Genomic DNA, 21,789 nt, shown 5'->3' on the forward strand with positions numbered 1-21,789 from the left:
CTCTGTTCGAAAAAGGCCTAGCCGCTAGTACCATTACTACGACTAAATCTCCTTAAGGAAGATATTTCAGTTTGGCTTTAATATTGATTTGACAGATTCGTACTTCTCGTCTATCCCTCGAGCATGTGCTCGTCTGAGACGGGTGGACCGTCCTCACACGGTCTCCTGGTTGGCTTCAGATACTGATAATGAATCATGCTCATATATAACCCCTCTCAGGAAAACTATTTTTAATGAGTCTGGCCTCGGGTGCCAGAATATCTGAACTGTCGGCTCTCTCTAGAGAACCAAATCATATTGAATTCCTCCTGTCAGAAGAAGTTCTACTCTCCCCAGATCGGAAATTCCTAGCAAAGAGTGAAGACCCACAAAACAGGTGGTCTCCATGGAAGATTGTACCTCTCCCACAGGACCCATCATTATGTCCTATCGTTACATTAAAATCTTTTCTGGGCAGAACTTCTGAAAGGTCTTCAGGTCCTCTTTTTAATAGAGAAAAAGGCAGAACCATTTCCTTGAAAGGAATCTGACAACAAATTCTTTATTTTATTAAACAAGCCAATCAGGATTCAGTCCCTCACGTGCATGATATCCGGGCAGTGGCTACCTCAGTTAATTATTTTCATAATATGAACTTCGAGGATATTAAAAAATATACGGGTGGAAATCCCTGACAGTATTTAAACGCCACTATCTGAAGAATTTAGAGACCCTTAAATATTCAGCAGTGGCTGCAGGGAGCATTGTCTCCCTGATATGGCCTAGTTTTGTAACTCTTATTCTATTATTTTGCTATTAATTTTTCTTTTGATACTCACTCTCAACTACCTGCCTCGCTTGTAATCCTTGCCTGTCTGCCTTATGTCCCGGTTTGGATTGCTCATCAATCCACTCCTGGACATGTACATACTTCATAATTGTTTGTTTTTTGTATTCCTTACCTGTTGTTTTTCCCAGGATAGTATGGATTTGGTCATATTTGATACCTTTTTTACCATTTGTAACTTGCTATTCTTACATTGGCTATTAAAACAATTTTAAGAACATTTTTATTTTTCCTTATATATCTATAAAATTTTGTGATTTACCAAGCTTGTATGGTAAATTCTCTGATACTATTTCACCGGCCGACACAGGTCGAACCCAGAAAAGGGATTTTGACGAAGGAAAAATCTATTTCTGGGGGAAGACCTGTGTCGCCCGGTGAACCCATCCCTCTCTTCTCCTGGTCCCCCGCCCTTTAGCTGGCCCAAGCTTGGGTGCGTAATTCAGGAATGGAGCTTTCAGGCAGAAGTTGTAATAGTAGCGAGCGGAAGGTAGATGTTGTAACGGCACCTATCTAGAGAGGGGTTTTGAGAGGAGACTTCTAATTGGCAAAGTATCTGTGGTGGTGGCTTCCACTCGCCCTTGTGCTATACCGACACCCTTTATGGGTGAGCGAGCTGGAGGTAGTAACTCCAGCATTCCATTTAGCTTTGTTCTCTGGTATATTTAGTAACTATTTATACCTAAAATGTGTGCTACAGGAACATTTCACCGGGCGACACAGGTCTTCACCCAGAAATAGATTTTTCCTTCATGAAAATCACTTTTATATACCTACTGCAATATGTGATACTAATACCATGAGTATTAAAGTATGAAACTATTTGAGTAATGATGTGAAAATTTACTAGCCTTCAGTGATAAGTACTAACATCAAGAATGATATTGTAATGATACAATTAAGTTTGTTCATACTTACCTGGCAGATATATATATAGCTGATAATTTCCGACACCGACAGAATTTAAAACTTACGACACACGTAGTGGGAGTCAGGTGGTTAGTACCCATTCCCGCCGCTGGGAGGCGGGTATCAGGAATCATTCCCATTTTCTATTCATAATTTTTATTTCCACTGTCTCCTGAGGGGAGGTGGGCGGGTACTTAATTATATATATCTGCCAGGTAAGTATGAACAAACTTAATTGTATCATTACAATATCATTTTGTTCATGCAACTTACCTGTCAGATATATATATAGCTGAATCCCACCTTTGGTGGTGGGAGAGACAGAATAGAGGATTTAGGAAACACATATGTGCAGATAATTGATAATCTTGATTCCTTACCTGTTAGCATAGCTGGCTTCGTGATTACTGCCACGTAAGTCTGCTTGTGCTACTAGAGTTGCCAGCAAGTAGAGACCTATGAAGCTGGTGCATCCAGATGATCGTCAACAGGGGCGGACCACGACGTGACTAGACCATGGACCATACTAATGAGGGGCAACGAGACAAAAAATACCACCACCTGGCTTAGTTACCAAAGGTTATCCCACTTAACTAAGCTAATGGAAGGGAGACCCGCCCAGGCGGTCACACAACCATAACACAAATTAAAAAACCCCCCTAATCCCTAAAGGATAGGATGAGTGTTACCTCCTGCCCCCAAAACAGTGTCTGCAGCAATGTATGGTCCGAGGGAGAAGCAATTTTCGTATGTCACTTTCACCTCCCGCAGGTAGTGTGAAGCGAACAACACCGAATTGCTTCTCCAAAATGTGGCATTCAAAAATATCTTTGAGAGCCATATTTTTGTGAAAGGCTACCGAAGTAGCAATAGCTCTCACTTCGTGAGCTTTTTACTTTCAGAAGCTTTAAATCACTGTCACTACACTTATTATGCGCTTCTTGAATCGTATTCCTGATGAGAACGCCAGTGCGTTTTCGACATAGGAAGATCAGGTTTCCTCACTGAACACCACAATTGTCCGATGAACCTCTGCAAGCTTTAGTTCTCTGCAGATAGAACTTTAGAGCCCTGACAGGACACAGGAATCTCTCCACCATTCGTTCCCAACTATAATCTGCCACCCTTTGATTTCAAAGGACCTCGGCCACGGGTTGGAAGGATTCTCGTTCTTTGCTAAGAACATGGGACTTAAAGAACACACCGCACTACTTTCTGAAAAAGCCGATCTGCTTGCTAATGGCCTGAATTTCGCTAACCCTCTTCGCCGTCGCCAGAGCGGTTTAGGAAGATCGTTTCTTCGTCAGATTCCTGATAGAAAACTGAATGAAGAAACGGTTCGAAGTTACTCGACATCAAATACTTGAGTACCACATCCAAGTTCCATGAGGGTACTTTAGCTGGCTGGACTACCTTCCTAGTCTCGAAACGATCTAATGAGATCATGAATGTCCTATTATTAGACAAATCGAGTCCTCTGTGTCTAAAGACTACAGAAAGCACGTTCCTGTAGCCTTTAATAGTTGGAACAGCCAACTTCACTTCTTCTCTCAGATGAAGAAGGAAGTCAGCTATCTGGCTCACAGAGGTTGTGGTGGAGGAAATGCCCTTCTTCCTGCACCAGGATCTGAAGACAGCCCACTTCGATTGGTACATAGCGATCGAGGAGGGCCTCCTTGCGGTGGCAATCGCCTTCGCCCACAGGTCTTGAAAAACCCCTCGCTCTGGCCAACTTCTTGATAGTCTGAACGCAGTCAGACTCAGAGCGGGGAGGTTTTTGTGGTACCTCTCGAAGTGGGGCTGTCTGAGTAGATCTTTCCTTAAGGGTAGAGTCCTCGGAAAGTCTACCAGGAAGGACATCACCTCTGTGAACCAGTCGGCTGCCGGCCAGAAGGGGGCGATGAGTGTCATCCTCGCTCCTTCCGATGCCGCAAACTTCCTTATCACTTCCCCGAGGATCTTGAGCGGGGGAAAAGCGTATATGTCTAGGCCCGACCAACTCCAAAGTAGGGTGTCTACTGCGACTGCTCCCGGGTCCAGAACTGGGGAGCAATAGAGTTGAAGCCTTCTCGTCCTGGACGTTGCGAAGACATCACCTGTGGACAGCCCCACAGGTTCCACAGCGACTGGCAAACCTCTTGATGAAGGGTCCACTCTGTCGGCAACAGCTGTCCTCGCCGACTGAGAAGGTCCGCCCGAACATTCTGTACTCCTGACACGAACCTTGTCAGTATCGTGACTTCTTGCGCTTTTGCCCACAACAGGAGTTCCTTTGCGATGGCAAACAGAGAAGGCGAGTGAGTTCCCCCTTGATTTCTTAGGTATGCCAGCGCTGTGGTGTTGTCCGCATTGATCTGAACGACTTTGCCGGATACTTCTTCCTGGAAAAACCTGAGAGCCAGATAAATGGCTGACAGCTCTTTCAGATTGATGTGCCAGGACACCTGTTCCCCTCTCCAGTGCCCGACACTTCTTTTCCCTCCTAGTGTTGCTCCCCAAACCCCGTGGACGACGCGAAAACAAAAAAACACTAGGTCGGGGTTCCGAAGTTTGAGGGAGAGCCCTTCTGCGAGCTTCCGAGGATCTGACCACCAACTTAGGTGATCCTTCACCTCTCTCGTTAAGCACAAGATCGCCTCCAGATCTTGCTTGTTCTTCCAACTGTTGGCTAGGAAGAATTGAAGAGGTCTGAGGTGGAGCCTTCCCAGAGAAACAAACTTCTCCAGTGAGGAAATGGTCCCCAGCAAACTCATCCATTCCCTCACCGAGCATGTTTTTCCTTCCCCAGAAAGGTTCGCCACTTTCTCCAAGCATTGAAGTTGTCGCCCCTGGGACGGAAAAGCCCGAAAGCCACTGAGTCCATCTGAATCCCAGAGTAGACTAAAGATTGAGACGGAGTCAAATGCGACTTTTTCGAGGTTTTACCAGAAAAAAAAGCCCTAGGGACTTGCTAACGTCATGGTCGTGTGCAGGTCCTCCAGACACCGTTCCCGTGATGAAGCTCGAATAAGCCAGTCGTCTAGGTAGAGAGAGATCCGTATATTCTCCAAACGAAGCAGCCTTGCCACGTTCTTCATTAGAATGGTGAAAACCATCGGCGCTGTGGTCAGACCGAAGCAAAGTGCCCTGAATGGAATACCCTCCCCTTCAGACAAATCGCAGGTATTTCCTTGATTGGGGATGGATGGGGACGTGAAAATACGCGTCTTGGAGGTCCAGTGAGACCATCCAATCCCCCGGTCTCAAAGCTGACAGCACCGATTGAGTCGTCTCCATCTTGAATTTCTTCTTTTTATCACAAAGAGATTCAGACTGCTGACATCGAGGACGGGTCGCCACCCCCCCGAATGTTTCGGCACAGGAACCAGGCTGTGTAAAACCCTGGTGATTCCAGGTCGAAGACCTGTTCTACCGCTTGCTTCTCGATCATTTGTTCCAGCAGATCGAAAAGCACTTTCTGCTTCTCTCCTCGATAAGAGGGAGACAAATCCTTTGGTGTTGAGGATAGCGGGGGCGACTTCAAGAACGGGATCCTGTACCCCTTTCCTCACGACATCCAGCGACCAAGGGTCGGCATCTCTCTCTTCCCAGGCTCTCGCGAATCGAAGAAGCCTGGCTCCTACCGGCGTCTGAAGGACTTCCGAATCACTTCCTACTCTTTGACGGAGCATGGGGTTTTTTTCCTCTGGAAGAGCCTCTTCCTCGGGAGGCTGCTTTCGAAGAAGGTCCAGCACGAAAGGGCTTCAATTTCTTGGCAAACGAAGGCTCCAGAAGATGAAGCAGCTGCTGGCCTTCTAGAAGACTGAGCCAGAAGATCTTGCATTGCCTTTTCCCTGAAGGCTTGAAGCTTATCCTTAACCATAGCCTGGGGGAAGAGATGGTCTAGAAAGGAGCGAAGAGCAAGTCCGCCTTTTGCGTTGGGAGAGACGGATTTGGCCGTGAAGTTACAGAAGAGCGCTCTCTTCTTAAGAATCCCCGAGCTAAAGTGCGTAGCCAACTCCTCAGAACCATCCCTGACGGCCTTGTTTCCATACAAGAAAGTACGATGGACAGCTCCCCCAGACTAATAGTAGCAGAACTCCTTGACCTGGCATCTAAAACTCCAAGACACCGTCAAGAAAGTTGAAGACCTCTAGAGTCCTGAAGAGGCCTTTTAGGTGAAAGTCGAACTCGTTATGGGTCCACGTGACTTTTGATGAAGACAGAAGTCTCTTCTGGAGGCGTCTACGATGCTCCCAAAGTCACCTTGAGCAGAGGCTGGTAGTTTAACGCCTATGTCCTCTCCTGTCTCATACCACATGCCTCCTTTACCGCAGAGTCTTGAAGGCGGTAAAGCTAAAGAGGACTTTCCTGACGCTTTCCTCTTCTCCATCCACTCATTGACTCCGGAACGAAACTTGCTTCGTGGAAAGCGACTTCTTCATTTTAATGAACCCCGATGCCTTCGTTTGCCTTAAAAGAAGAAAATTGAGAAGAGGAGTACGAGGGGCTTCCGGTTGAAAAGTTTGTCTCCGAACTCCGACTGTAGCAGACACATCAAAACTTTATAGTCCGATGAGACAGTAGCTGTTTGCTGTTCTTCCTCTGCTTCTACTAAATCATCGCTAACTCCTTCCTCAGAAACTGGAGAAGTAGGAGGAAACTCTGAAGAAAACTGACGACCAGGAAGGGTTCCTTCATCCACTTGAACTTGCATCGGTGAGGAACTGGTGTCTACCAGCGCGCGCCTGGCGTCCGAATCCTGCACGTTTGGCGCCGACAGGTGCGCGCGACATCTACCAACACACGCTTGGCGTCCACTGGCGCGCACCGAGCGTCCACTAGTGCACGCTTGGCTTCCACTGGTGTGCGCGCCGAGCGTCAGTCAGCGAGCGGGCTGCCGCTCACTGGTGCACGTTTATCCACAACAGGTGCGCGTCTGGCGGCACCTGAAGCGCGCTCCACTTGCACAGAAGCGCGCTCAACGTCCATCACTCACTTGCGAACATGCGAAGACTTGCGAGCGGGAGATATATCATCCTGAGAGCGAGAAGCGAACTTCTCACCTCCTCTAGAGAGCTGCTGGGGAGCAGAACGAACTCTAGAGGGAGACTCGAACGAAGAGAGAGGCGAGCGAGGAGAAAGAGCGGGTCTTGACTTCTTCACAGGAAGCTTCTCATCCTTCCTAGACGCGGAAGAGCCTCTCTAGCAGCAAGAGCGTCCTGAAGTTGCTGCTGCAGTGACTGAATCATTCTCTTGTTAGGCGAATCTTCCTGCTCTGGGGAGAGACTGATCCTGTGAGCAGGAGAGCGGCAGGGACGCCCCCCTCCTCCTCCCAGGTACGGCCTCTTCCCGAGCTCTGGGGCGACTGTATCGCTCACACGAGCTAACTGAATCCAAGTCCCGAAGACTCTCTACGCCTTTTCTGCGGCGGAAAAGCAGCGAACGCATGTCAGGCGAAGATCGCAAAAGCGGAGAACTAGGACGTGAAGCGTCAACATTACACGCCGTCCTTTTCAGCGGACGTGAAGCACCTTGAGAACTCCACCCTTTACGTGGGGATGAAGCCTCCGATGACGAAAAACACTCCTTGAGGAGGCGTGCACGCGCACGCTCCCTGGCAGTCTGGGGATTTTCATCAGTAACTGCCGAAGGCACGTCAGATCGCGGTGGGGGGTTCCTTGTAACCCTCCTTCGGCTTTCGACATGCTCCCTCCCGCCCCAGGTCCTGGGAGTCAAGCAGAGGTCCAGGCCTAGAGGCGAAACGAGGCCGATCTGACGGACCCTCCACTACACAAGGGGTATCACTGCACTTTTGCACGTCACTTTTGCTCTCAAGAGCCAACACTTTTGATTCAGATTACGAATCGACTCCAATATTAAGGATAAAGTATTACTCTCTACAGACACTGTTTCAGGGCCCGGAGGCAAAACTACAGGGTTAGGAGCATTACAGAAGGAGGGTTAACAGGAGAAACATTAATTTCTTGCACGCCTGAAACACTCCTGGAGGAAGACCTCCTTAACCTATCCTTTTCAAGTTTCCTAAGATAGGTCTCATACGCCTTCCACTCAGAATCTGTTAGTCTTTCGCACTCCTTGCAACGGCTTTCATACACACATTCATGCTCCCTGCAACTCTTACATACCGTATGTGGGTCTACTGAAGCTTTCAGTAGCCTACCTCTACAATCAGTTCTAGAGCAGAACCTAGCGCTAGCTGTACTAGACCCTGACATATTATTCCAAGAAAAGTCCAAACCAAAATCAAATCAATCCACTAATAACGTGTGCCTAGCCACCGATCCAATCAATTAATCCAAAAAAAAGAACCAAAAGGGATACTCAAGTAGCAAAAAGTTTCCAAATCCAGACGGAGGTGCTGTAAACAGATGTTCACAACACCGGCGACAGAAAAATTATGAATAGAAAATGGGAATGATTCCTGATACCCGCCTCCCAGCGGCGGGAATGGGTACTAACCACCTGACTCCCACTACGTGTGTCGTAAGTTTTAAATTCTGTCGGTGTCGGAAATTATCAGCTATATATATATCTGACAGGTAAGTTGCATGAACAAACCTTAAATTGTATTGGTAGTTTTAATAAGTTATCTTTACCATCTACACAATCATATCCCTTTGCCAACAAAATCTAAAATTTAGCTAATATAAAATTATTTGTTAATCCAGTACACTGAAGTAAAAATAACAATTTGTTGAAAATTGTATTTTTCCTAACTATACAAACGTGAGGTCCTTTACAATAGCAATGTAACTTGCGGCAGCTGGAACCGGTCGTAAGGTTCTAACAAGGGAGTTCGGTAGTTAACTGCATGTCCGACAGTGCGCGCACCGCGCGACTGGGAGGCGAAGACCCACTTTGCTTTAGGCCCAGGAAACGCAGCGTGAGGGGTGGCATGAGGTGGGACTATGTGTAAAGGACCTCAGGTTTGTATAGTTAGGTAAAATACAATTTTCGACAAATTGTTTTTTGTTCCGATACGAATACAAACCATCGGTCCTTTACAATAGGAAGACACTTCTTAGTGGGTGGAATCTGACTCTTATGAACAGACTGGTGTTCGTCCAACCTTGGTTCCCTCCCTGGTCGTAAGAGCAATGGAGGGATCCTAGCCTCTGCCCAATGATCGGGGTATGTACCGCAGGATCAATGGTCAGACCTCTGGACCCAAGTAATAAGAGGGAGGCAAGCATACCTCTTAAAACTAGCAAGCAAGAACTTGTTCCTATTGCAAGAGGCAGTATGAAGTCATGGGTTGTCTCTTGTTGGCTTCCACTTTCCCCCCTTTGTTGGGGGAAGTGGTGGATAATCGCTCCTATCCCTAATGAAAGGGATAGGATGGGGCTCGGTCGAGTAGCTTACCTGAATCGTCTCCTGTTCCAGCATATTGATGACCGCGTCCCTCTGCCCACAGGTAGAGGGAGAGAAAAAGATGGGGAAGAGAGGGCCAGTCACACTCTCATTCACCTATCCCTTCATGCAGTCACACAAGGATGCAATGCTGTTCTGTCCGCTCGGGTGCTGGGTAAGCTACACAACGTGTTAAGCAGCCACCACGGGTCCCAAGGAAAAAGTGTCCAAGGACCCATGGGCTATATCCCGAAAGTAGGAGGTGAAGGTGGTCTGGTTGGACCAGACCCCTGCCTTCAGTACCTGCGCCATGGAGAAGTTCTTGCGGAACACAAGGGAAGGACCAATACTTCTGACTTCGTGGGCTCTTGGCCGAAGGGTACGGATGTCGTCGCTACCATGAGCTTTGTATGCCCTCCTGATCACCTCACGCAGCCAGAAAGAAAGTGTGTTTTTGTATACTACTTTCTTGGTCACCCTGGTGCTAACGAAGAGGCATCCACACTCAGGCCTGAGGTGCTGAGTTCTCTTCAGATAGCGCCGTAGCGCCCTCACAGGACAAAGCAGCATCTCATCTGCATCTTTGTCGGTGAAGCCCATTAGGGAAGGGATTGTGAAAGACTCGAACCGGTCGGCAGGGACCGAAGGATTCTGAGTCTTCGCTACCAAGTTCGGTACGAAATCGAGCGTCACAGATCCCCATCCCCTGAAATGCTTAGCATCGAAGGGAAGGCCATGCAGTTCCCCTAATCTCTTCGCCGATGCCAGGGCCAGCAAGAGGAGGGTCTTGAGGGTCAGACCCCTGTCTGACGACTCTCGGAGTGGCTCGAAGGGACTTCGAGTCACACTCTTGAGGACGAGAGTCACGTCCCACCCCAGGGGCCTGAGTTCCTTGGGTGGGCAAGACCTCTTGAAGCTCCTCATTAGCAGGGAGATCTCGAACGAGTTCGAGATCTCCACTCCCCTCAGTTTCAGGCAGCTCTGTATCCTTTGACTGTGGGGACAGAGAGGAGCTTCTCTCGGCGAAGAAACATGAGGAAATCCGCTGCCTGCTGAAGAGTGACTCTGAGAGGAGATAGACCCCGTCACGACACCATGGGGGAATCTCACTCAGTGCCTCTGCGAGAAGAGCCAGCAAGTCCGGATACCAAATGGCCGGAGCCACCAGGATCATCTTGAGATTTGGGCTGGTCAGCACTCGGTTGATCACCTTGCGAATCAGAAAGAACGGGGGAAAGGCGTAAATGAAGAGGTTGTCACACAGGTGTTGAAGAGCATCCTCTGCAGCTGCCCATGGGTCTGGCACAGCCGAGTAGAAAACCCGAAGTTTTCTGTTGTGCCGGGTGGCAAACAGATCCACGGCTGGACGCCCCCTTAGGTTGAAGAGCCTTTCCACCACGTCTGGGTGTAAGGACCATTTGGTCCCTATCACCTGATCCCGACGGCTGAGCTTGTCTGCTACTACATTCCTCCGGCCTGGAATGTAGCGGGCTGACAGCTCTACCGAGTGAGCCATGGCCCACTCGTGCACCTGCAACGTCAACTGGTGCAACGGGAGGGACGCTAGGCCCCCCTGTTTGTTGACATGTGCCACTACTGTGGTGTTGTCGCACATCAACACCACCGAGTGTCCCATCAGACAGTCCTGGAGCTCTTGGAGAGCAAGGACCGCTGCCTTGAGCTCCAGGACGTTGATGTGAAGGTGCTTGTCGTGATGATCCCACACTCCTGCAGCCAGCTACTCCTCCAGATGTGCGCCCCATCCTTCGACTGACGCATCTGAAAAGAGCAACATCTCTGGGGGGGGGGGGGGGGGGGGGGGGGGGGGGGAGGTGTGAAGAGGCACTCCTCTTGCGAGGTTCCTGTTGTCCAGCCACCAGGCTAGGTCCTGCCTCACCTCCTCCGTGAGGGACAAAGGGAAGTATGGCGGGTCTCTTGCCTGTGACCAACTCTCCTTTAGTCTCCACTGGAGAGACCGCAGGTGAAGACACCCGTGAGGAACTAACTTCTCAAGTGACGACAGGTGACCGATCACGACTTGCCACTGCTGAGCTGACTATTCCTGCCGAGACAGGAACTGGTAGGCTGCCTCCCCGAATCTGCTGATCCGCGAGTCTGCGGGGAAGACTCGTCCTGCTACCGTATCTATCAGCATACCCAGGTGCTTCATCCTCTGCTTGGGCTCGATATCTGACTTTTTGAAGTTCACCACGATCCCCAGATTGTGGCAGAACTCGAGGAGTCGATCCCTGTCCCGTAGCAACTGCGAGCGGGAGCTCGCCAGGACTAACCAGTCATCGAGATACCCCAAAGGATGTATCCCTGACAAGTGGGCCCAAGCAAACACCAGAGTGAACACTCGCATGAACACCTGTGGGGCGGTTGAGAGACCGAAGCGAAGTGCCCTGAATTGGTATCTGGAAATATGCGTCCTTCAAATCCACCGAAAGCATGAAGTCGTTCTCCCTGATGGAGTCGAGCACAGAGCATGCCGTCTCCATTGTGAACCGAGACTGGCGAATTGGTTCAGGGGAGAGAGATCTATCACCGGGCGCCAGCCCCCCGAAGACTTCTCTACCAGGAAAAGACGGCTGTAGAAGCCCGGTGATCGATCCCTGACGATCTCCACAGCTCGTTTGCTAAGCATGGCTTGGACTTACTGCCGAAGTGCTACGTCCTTGGATGTTCCGGGTACGTAGGTCTGAAGGTGGACCGGGTTGGAGGTGAGGGGTGGCTGAGTCTCGAAGGGTAGTAGATACCCCTCCCGAAGGACGTCTACTATCCAGGTCTCCGCTCCATAGTGCTGCCAAGTTGCCCAATGGCTCGCCAGGCAACCCCCACTTCCGGCAGCAGGTGAGGGGGGAATGCCGTCCCTAGCGTTTCCTGCCTCTCTTCGGCTTCTTCTTCCACCTCCCCCTCGTGAGAACGAGGGTTGGTTGCGGTCGCTCCTAGAAGAAATCAAAGGCAGAGTCTTTCCCCTGGGCTTCGACGATGTGATCGTCTTGGCCGCAGAGGAAGCGCTAACCAAGCCCTTGGGCTTGACCGCAGTAGCTCGAGGCTGCCCAGACGCCTTCGAGACTGCCTGGCGTACTAGACGGTCAGTGTCATCAGTGCGCCGTCACTCCACCACAGCGTCCAGCATCTCTCCAGGAAAGAGAGAGGAGGAACTCCTCATCGGTCCGTTGCGAAGACCCAGAGCTGCCTCACGCCCAGCCGGCCTGGTTACTCGGGTCCCTACGCCGAAGAACCAGGTTGGCCCATAGGTTTGCCGTCTGGTGGGCTAGGCAGGAGATGGCTCTACCTCCAGACTGGCACAGTCTCCCAAAAGCCGGGTCACCTTCAGGAGTGATATTTCCCGAGGTGGCCGCGACCTTAGACACCATGAGGGACCACAGGTGTAACCAGGAGACTGCTTGGAATGCCGCCATGGCGGTTGGTTCCAAGGCGAGTGCCTCTTGCTGCGAGAACCATAAGTTCTCAGACAGGAGCTGCTGCAGAGACACCCCTGGAGTTAGCTTAGCTAGCTCCGGGTTAACCTGTTTGGGCGGCAGGGGGTCCTCCGATGGCACGTAGAATCTCCTTTGTCGCAGTAGAGGCAGGGGAAGTAGCTTGGAAGACCTGCCAGACCGTAGCAAACCTTCCTGTCCGAAGACGAGAGAGTCCACTTTGCCCAGCACCGAGTCAGCCAGAGCTGATCTAGGCAGACCCACCGTCGTCTTGGGTTCCTTCTTAGGACCCCAGAACGACTCAAGCCTGGAGGAAGGCTCAGAAGGTGGGAGCGGTGATCCCTCCCTGTACTCCTATGTTGCAGTAGACGCGGGGGAAATAGCTTGGAAGATCTGCCGGACTTCAGCCAGAGCTGATTGCGGCAGACCCACCGTCGTCTTGGGTTCCTTCTTAGGACCCCAGAACAACTCAAGCCAGGACATGGGCTCAGAAGGTGGGAGCGGCGATCCTTCCCCGCGGTCTTTGTGCTGACGAATCAGCGCAATAACCTCTGCCAATGACCTCTGGATCTCGGGAGTGACCGCGTCTTGTGGAGTAGGACCGTCCAGTCCCTCCAACAAGAACACCTCTTGAGACCCTCCTCCTTCAGAAGGAGGAACAGCGACAGACCCCTCCTGGTCTCCTCCCGCCACTTGCGCGTACGACCTGGTCGGTCCTAAGACCGTGCCTGGCTCGTAGAGCGTCGTGGTGGGACCATGAGGAGCGCGCTCCTCACAATCGCTCCGGGTCGCCTTGCCCTTCCCAGTGTAACCCGAGGAAGTTGAAGGGATCGGAGAGGAAGACCTGACGCTCCCCCCTCACTCACCTGCAGAACCAGTGTGCTTGGGGGGCTGCAGGCGATCGCCAACCCACGGTGGCGATCGAGCTGCAGGCCTGGTCGCGCAGCTCTCCTGGGGAGAGCGGCTGGACCGAGAATAGCGACTCCGGTTGCGTGCGTCAGAGGAGCTGCTCCTAGTCCTCCTACCCGCCCGGTCCCGATGGGAGCGGCGGTCAGGGGACCTGCAGAGACCACTGTCGCGGTGGGAGCGGTGCCTATCCTTACGGCGCGTCGAACCGCTGGAACCAGCCTCGATCGAGGGGACCTCTTCCTAGCCTCAGCCCGCGGACGGTCTGGGACCGTCGCGTCAGCCCTGGTTACCTGCGGCCCGATACGAGAGCAATCGCTGGCCTGGCGGGAGTCACCTGAGCGACTCTCGCCATTCTTCCGCTCCGTGCATCAGTCCTGGCGCCGAGCGAACTTGGAAGCCTGAGCCTTGGCTGTACACTCGATACCTCTCGTGAACTAGAGGCCGAGCCGGAACCTGGTGTAGCGGCATAACCCCTAGCACCAGGTGAGGAAGTACCAGTGTTAGCAGGTACCCCTCTGGTCCCCGTCTTCTTCCTTGCGGAAGGAGAGGAGAGACGGGCCCTGCTCCTGAAGGAGCGGGAGGACCAGCGGAAGAACCCCCCCCACCCACCGGAGAGAGGCGGGCCCTTAGAAGTTCCCAAAGGAGACTTCTTAGGGGGGGAGGAGGCAGCCTTCTTCTTCCTCGGCTTGGAAGCTTGGAAGTCGACATCCTGGGTACTGGTGGAAGATCCAAGGGCGAACTCTAAGGGCACCGAACGTCGGGGGCTGGGGCGAGAGTGACGAACCCGGGTGGAGGAGGCACGCCCCTCCTCGGAAAGCCAGCAATCGGGGCCTGCACAGCAGCTGAGGGAGTCACCGAAATCACATGCTTAGTGTACACCAGGTGAGGAGGGGCGGCATACCCTGGGGTCAAGACGGTGGTGGTGGTCACCGGATTCTTTCTTTCTTGGCCGGAGCAGCACCCGCCAGATGAACCAGCAGCCCCTGAACGCTCGGTGTGCCCTGGAGACTTAGTGAGAACCATATATACCTGGCCGAGGTCGTTGCCCGCAGCAGAAGCACCTGAGGAGGCAAAGGTTGGGTTAGTAGGAGGGGTTCCCCCTCGCACGGGGGGGGAGGGGGGAGAGAGAGAGAGAGAGAGAGAGAGAGAGAGAGAGAGAGAGAGAGAAGCCCCACCCCGAACGAACGGAAGACCCCTAGTACAATTTGATGTCGGGGTATCCCAGCCCTCCTCTACGCTCGATGGATCGGGTGAAGAGAAGGAACGAGAACCCCCCCCCCCCCCCCCCCCCCCCCCCCCCCCCCCCAGGGTAAGGAGCCATACGCGAAAGCTGGGATTGCGGCAGGAAGGAAGATGACGTGTCTGTGACCAAGGGCGTCGCTGGAGAACCCTCCGAAGACTCCCTGGCAGGCTTACGTCGCTTCCTCCTACCCTCATAGAGCACCCACTGCTCCTCCGACCAATTATTTCACACAACACAGGGCTCGGCCCGAGAGCATTCGCGCCCTCAGGGGGCGGCGGCGTGGGGACGTCTCCAACTCATGAGAATGCATAATAATGAAATAATAATAAAATACAAAGCACATGTACTTACAGTATTTTATCAAACACACACAAAGCAAACCAAGTTTGAAGAAGATACAAAGCGTACGACGAAAGCGGGCAGAGAGCGAACAACACGCCTGTCTCCGTCGGCGGCCAAAAGCAAAGTGGATCTTCACTTCCCAGTCGCACGGTGCGCGCACTGTCGGACAAGCAGGTAACTACCGAACTCCCTTGTTCGAAGCTTACGACCGGTTCCAGCTGCCGCAAGTTACGTTCCTGTAAAGACCGATGGTTTGTGTTCATATCGGAACAAAGCTAAATTAAGTATGTAGAAGTTTTTCACAACTGTACTTACGCATAATATTCAACAGCCTTTTGCAAACAATGTTTAACTTCTTCACTGAACCCTCCTGGTTCCTGAGGACCTATTCGACCAAGATGCTTACCCTGAGCATGGTATACATTCCCTAAATTGTAGAGTGCTCGGCCTTCCCCAACCTGCAAAGAATGCGGATGTTATTTCCTATAAGGCCAATGGAACACAAATCTAATGGCCTTAATTAATCGAGGCCTAAAGGATGCAAGATAAAAATGGAGCAGGTTTAATTGTAACAAATCAATGAGTCTGAAGGAAGCTTCTGAGGGAAGGAAAATGAAGTTTGAAAAGGGAATTGCATACAAACTTTGTAGCAGATGTAAACCAAGTTTACTGATTCCCGTTGATTATATTTTCAAAAAGCCATATTTCATATGCATAATACTCCCAATATTACTAAAAAGATTTATATTGTATAGTCTAATACCCTCTCAGGGCCAATAGAACAGTAAAATATAACATTTACAATTTTATCCATAAGGTACATAAATTTTCATACTAAAATTTATTATTTGGATGCTACTAAAATTTATTATTTGGATGCTTTCCTACTGTTAAATATAGCTTTATCTTCGTGCTAGCAGGTGAGTTGATATTCAAAATAAAAGATCACTTGGCTGACCTACTAAAGTTTTTTTTTTTCTTTTTTTATAAATACATGAAATCATAACATCCTAACCTGATCTGGGGTCTGAAGTTGGATCCATCCCAGGGAGTCAGGCTCTCTGGTATAAGACAAAGTAAAAATAGTCTTATGGAGAAAGCTACCTCAGCAGAAGTGATGTTTTAGGGTGGGTGGAAAACTATTATTAAAATGCAAGGATTACTTTTACCTAAACTAACCTTAGGTGCTGCACCCCTACCTAGCCTAGAGAGAGAGGTAGAGAAGCTTATCCCCCTCCCCATCTAACCTTGGATGCTGGGTCTACACCTAAATCCCCTAGCCAACCTAACCTATGGGCCACGTCTTAACCTAGCAAGGGGAGCTTTCTTATTTTGAAACCCCAGCCTATCATAACCTTAGGTATTTCTAAGTAACAACTCTGTACCGACTGCTAGGAACGGTCCCCCGAATACGAAACCCACTAAGGATTGGGGGGTCAAATGTATTTCGCCATGTTTAGTACTAGCCCCTGGGGGGTTAATTACAGTCGACCAACAAAAAATTAATGTAAATTCTTATTGAGCAACCAAAATACTATAGAATAAGTCAGCATCCAAGGAATTACCAGACTCTGAGCAATTTATTAGATCTACTTAACCATGGATATAAAATCCTCACCTAACCCTAGACACCACATCACCTAAGCCAGGGCACTGCAAATGAATACTATTAAGTTTGCAACCTAACCAACTACATCTAACCTAGGTAAATCTAACTAATAACTCTGCTTCGGGTATTTCTTTGGAAATTACAGTTTCCTATACCTAGTATTCGGGTTGCTTATTAAGAATTTACCGTTATTTTGGGGCGGTCAACTGTAATTAACCCCCAGGGCCAGTACTAAACACGGCGAAATACATTGGACGCCCCAATCCCTAGTGGATGTCGTATTCGCGGTTACGTTCCTTGCAGTCCGTGCGGAGTTATTCTTTAGAATTACCCTAACCTAACCTAGGCTAGGTTTTTTAATCTGAATCAAAACTTCTATAGATAGACCTAGGGACACTTATCTGCGGCGGCCTAGACTATGGCAGTTGCGGTTTTTCTATGCAGTTTTACCTCCTGAACAAGAATTTTAAGTAATATTTATTCGGACGACTGCAATTAACAACCCCAGGGGCCAGTACTAAACACGGCGAAATAGTACATTGGATGTCCCAATCTCTAGTGGATGTCGTATCCACGGTTACGTTCCTTGCAGTCCGTGTGGACTGCTTCTGTAGACATACCCTTCCATTGTGAAAGTCAGAACCTTTGAAAGCACTATGGAAAAATGACTTAGTACATCGCCGTCTTTACTTCTGCAATTTTCGCTATAGCTAGCACTACCTACTACTCCATAAGTGCAACTCGTTTTTATAATTTAGGGCAGAATTGAACAGGAGTGGATTTAGGGTATGCGGGGCCCTTGGCCAGTGATTTTAGGGGGCTCTCTCATTAATAGGCAAGCAAAGCAGTCCCTTTCTGCGGTGGGGGAGCTGAAATAGGTTTCCGAGTTTTATCTTCTAATTGAGCACCAGTAGATTATGATTATTATCTATATAATAATTTTTTTTTATAAAACTATTTTCATTTTTGCTGAGGTGCAGGTCCCTAGGCCATGGCCTGCTCGGCAACCCCCTCTCCTTAATTCCCACTGAAATTGCACTTGGGACATAGCAAAGGATTAGGTTAAACACAGTGTTCCCGAAGGAAAACACAAACATCTGTATGAGGAGGACGAAATTCTGCAAAGCACTTAATGATAATGCCAAACCAGTCCAGGGAGCAAGAACAAATGAACACAAATGAACCAAAGGTGCCATTACTGTGAACTGAGGCCAGCCTTTTGAAGTATAACACCTGATTTCCGATATCCAACATAATTTATTAACTTTATAACAAAACCCAAAATCACACCTAAACATTTTCCCACGAACCACATTTCCCAATAACACTTAAGCAAAATGCATTTGGACAAACAATATCCAATTGGGAACTAGAATCCTGCATATACTTACCCATTAGAAATCCTTGTAGGAAAAAAAATTAACAGTAAATATGCAACAGATATGAAAACGAACCTACCGAAGAAGAAGCAGCAAGCGAAGAAATATAAACTTGAAAGGTCTAGCCCAAGGTATATATCTCTATATACCTTGGTCGGGGAGAAGGCTTACGTATTCGAATTTCGGACCTTGGCTGATTCGGACCAGGCTGATTCGGACCATGTACTGGCTCATTCGGACCTTTATCCAGGCTTATTCGGACCCTCATATGATTGGCCGATTTTTCTGTGCAGTTTTACCTCCTGAACAAGAATTTTAAGTAATATTTATTCGGACGACTATAATTAACCCTCAGGGGCTCGTACTGAACACGGCGAAATACATTTGACGCCCCAATTCCTGGTGGCTTTCGTATTCGCGGGGACGAACGATGAGGAATGCTTATATAGAAATACCCATTGATATAATATAAAATTATTAGTATGAGTCCGAATCAGCCAAGGTCCGAATAAGCCTGCATCCCTCTAGCCTATCCCTCTCTCAATAATTGCTCCCTCAGATTACCTCAACTGTCCCTATACGGAAGGAATTATGATATACTGATCACTCCCTGCCCTCTTCCGGCTAGTTAGCATAATGCTCCTGACCTTAATAACTAGCACAAAGTGAAAGCTAACAATACCAAACAAAGGTTACCTATTCTACACAATACAACGTAGAAAACATTCCCGCAAACACGTTTTTTTTTTTTTTTTTTTTTTTTTTTTTTTTTGTACTGCCAGTCGAAGCGACAAAAAAAGTAACATTAATGTAGAATAAAAATCACTTTAAACCATTCACATTTTGGATTTAAAATTTTTATCTTATGTGTGATTTGAATGTTTCTGAAGTTAGTTTCTTTCGATGTTAGAGACTTCTATGAAATACGAGCACCATTCGCCTGAAGGCCGTGTTCAGTGCCAGTCCTATTGGAATGAATGGTTAAATATGAACTAAAGACAGTAAATATCTCGGCAATTTTGCGATAGATTTGAGCATGATTTTCAAATTAACCATGTTAAGGAGACTTGATCATAGCATGAAAACTCCAATATCACGAGAGTTGAAAGTAAAATAATAACCAAACCGCTACTGGAGAATCACATACTAGCCTACCTACCATCCTTGCCCACGGCATCAAAAAATTCCGAGTTCTGAGTGACAACTGACAAGACGTAACACATCAAGATATAACTCGTGATGAACAGGTGAACTAGACATCATCTGCGTCAGGCAAGCGTTCTTCTTTAATTTTGAACGCCGACATACCTGCTGGCACGAAGATATTATAGTAGCTATCTTCAACATAAGGTAAGATTCATCCCAAATAATATCACTTCTGCTGCTTTGTTTAATACTCTGACTACCCAGATTATAAACATTTCATAATGCTGTCCTTCCCGCCAAAGCACCTCAAACGGATAAGACGACTCTGAACATGACAGGACTGTCTCCCTTGATCCCGATTCCCTTTCTCTCTCTCCATTTCCTTCCCCACTGCACGAGACACTTAGCCCTCTCACCTTATCCTCTAGTTCCTGCGAGATGGACAGATGTCTTTCACAGCAGCAAATGGCCTCCTTAAACTTGCCCATCACTTTAAGTGTATTTCCTAGGTTTCCTGAAGCCTTTGCTACTCCGATACGGTCTCCCATTGTTCTGTGCAAAGAAAGCAGGTGAATGGATTGGTATACAATACTTAAGGCATGAATAGCTCGACCAGTCATGTAAAATATCACTGGGAGGATTGCAAATGATAAATGGCTAGTTCAATTTTCAATATGAATAACAGACAGCACTGAAGTCGCTATCTGTAATTTTGAGATTGATTAACTTCTCGGGTAAAGAATAATATTGGGATGGAATAGTACTAAAATGTTCCACGATAAAAAATCTGTACCCAGTTCAGATTGAAATCTATGCAATTTGACAAACTTAAGTGGCTTACTTCTTGTCAATGGGAAAATAATGCTGATAAATCTATCGCGTTTATCTGAGTGCAAGCACATGCCTTCAAAATTGAAATTTGTCGTATTTTGCAGTTCACTTCAGTAACGTCAGGCGAACACCAAATACCTGGCCACCGTGAGATCCAGCTTGTGATACTCCATAGCTTTGTCGTATTCCCCCAGGTAGAAGTAGGCGTTGCCTAGCTGTGAATAGATAGCCGAGAGCGTACGAAGGTCATCGGTGCCTGTCTGTATCGCTGCTTCGAAGAAGGCAACTCCGGCCCGGCAGTCACCAGCTTTGCAGAGCCGCTCACCCTCCAGGGCCAGCTCCAAGCAAGAACTCGAGTCCATCTGCGGAGGAGGAAAGCAGGGATGAGTGAGGCACGTGGCGTCTTGTCATTCAGGAGGTCCTACACGTGTTTGGTTAAAGGATATTACAACAGGATCTTACTGGTAAATTGTATGGCAAAAGGGAAAAATAAAAACAGACATTAAGAGCTGAGGATGCAAAGGTGCTGGTATAAAATGGCATAATTCTGATGAGGTTTTGATGGATAATACTGAATATAGACAGCGTCCTCTTTTTTTTTCACTCGACACTTACAACGTCTAACAAAATAGTTTTCTATCATGATTCAAGCAACTGCTGGTAACACGATCAATCACATTAACTGATCTTCAAGTTTCCATGAGAGAGAGAGAAAAAAGCTAAAAGGGGATATTTTCCACAGCATCAGAGCGAAAAATTACTCTCAAATTATGCGTGTAATTTAAAAAGCAAACAGATTGACTAGCAATGCCAGTTTGGTAAATGGGATAAATATCAAAGCCCCGATAATCACAGCACATAATCCTGCAACCAAATACAAGATAGAAAAGTCGACATCAAATTTATTTTGAATACGTTAACACCTGATGGCTCTTCATTCCCTAGTCATTACAACCCGAGCAGAAAACAAAGAAAACTGCAGACATCGAGATAACAAAGGACCTGATCCTCTTTGAGCCTAATTACCTACTCCATTTCACTAGTGCACACCTGAACACAAAGGCTGGAAGTAGGAACATAAAAAAGAAAGGGTAAAACTGTTATCCACCCCATGAGCTTTGCTGTTAAAAGTGAGCATTTCACCACCCCTACCAGAAAGCCAAACACGAGGGTCTTACTACATTCATTCACGACGTTTAAAAGCTAAATTAGGGAAAATTGGAAAAGGGAGGGGGTTGGGGGGTGCGAACAAAGGAGGGGGCATTTTTAAAGGAACGACTGTTCCAAAGGACAGGATACAGCGTTCGAAAAGGTGAAAAGAGGAACCGGAGAAACGTTGAAAATGTAAAATAAACGAGTTGGGTCCAGGGACGAAAATAGAAGAGAGACAGAAAAAGAGAAAATATTTGCAAAAACTGTCGCTAAAAATAGATGGGGCGAAAAACGCAAAAATTCCTTGGCAAAGGTTGATTTACATTTCTCTTCAGCTCGACTATAAAATCTTGAATCTTGACAACGGACTCATAACAAAGAAAGATCAAATACTTATAAAAATTCCATTTACCACTAAGGAAATAAAAATGAACGCTAAAATGGTTTCGACACTGTTCCTAGTTATAACAGTCAATCTATAAAAAATATGTATACTAGGATACGGGTCAAATTTGAGAAAAACCGACAAATGAATATCAGATATATTATATATTATATATTATATATATATATATATATATAGTATAATATATATATATATATAAAGTTTTAGTGAAAAAATGTTCGGTTATAAGCAGGCAACT

General features: G+C 48.0%; 1 protein-coding gene across 9 annotated transcripts in view; it reads right to left on the reverse strand.

The window, feature by feature from the left end:
• Positions 1-21,789, reverse strand: part of LOC135197013 (G-protein-signaling modulator 2-like) — a 533,720-nt gene that overhangs the window by 72,159 nt on the left and 439,772 nt on the right. For all 9 annotated transcript variants that reach the window (XM_064223911.1, XM_064223918.1, XM_064223915.1 and 6 more), the window contains 3 exons: positions 20,132-20,355; positions 19,579-19,714; positions 15,344-15,486 (listed from right to left, as the gene is read on the reverse strand). In XM_064223911.1, coding sequence (XP_064079981.1) covers positions 15,344-15,486; positions 19,579-19,714; positions 20,132-20,355 — 503 coding nt within the window. The remainder of the gene's footprint in view (positions 1-15,343; positions 15,487-19,578; positions 19,715-20,131; positions 20,356-21,789) is intronic.

The sequence above is a fragment of the Macrobrachium nipponense genome, chromosome 18, assembly GCF_015104395.2.
Source record: "Macrobrachium nipponense isolate FS-2020 chromosome 18, ASM1510439v2, whole genome shotgun sequence".
Classification (NCBI taxonomy): Eukaryota; Metazoa; Arthropoda; class Malacostraca; order Decapoda; family Palaemonidae; genus Macrobrachium; species Macrobrachium nipponense.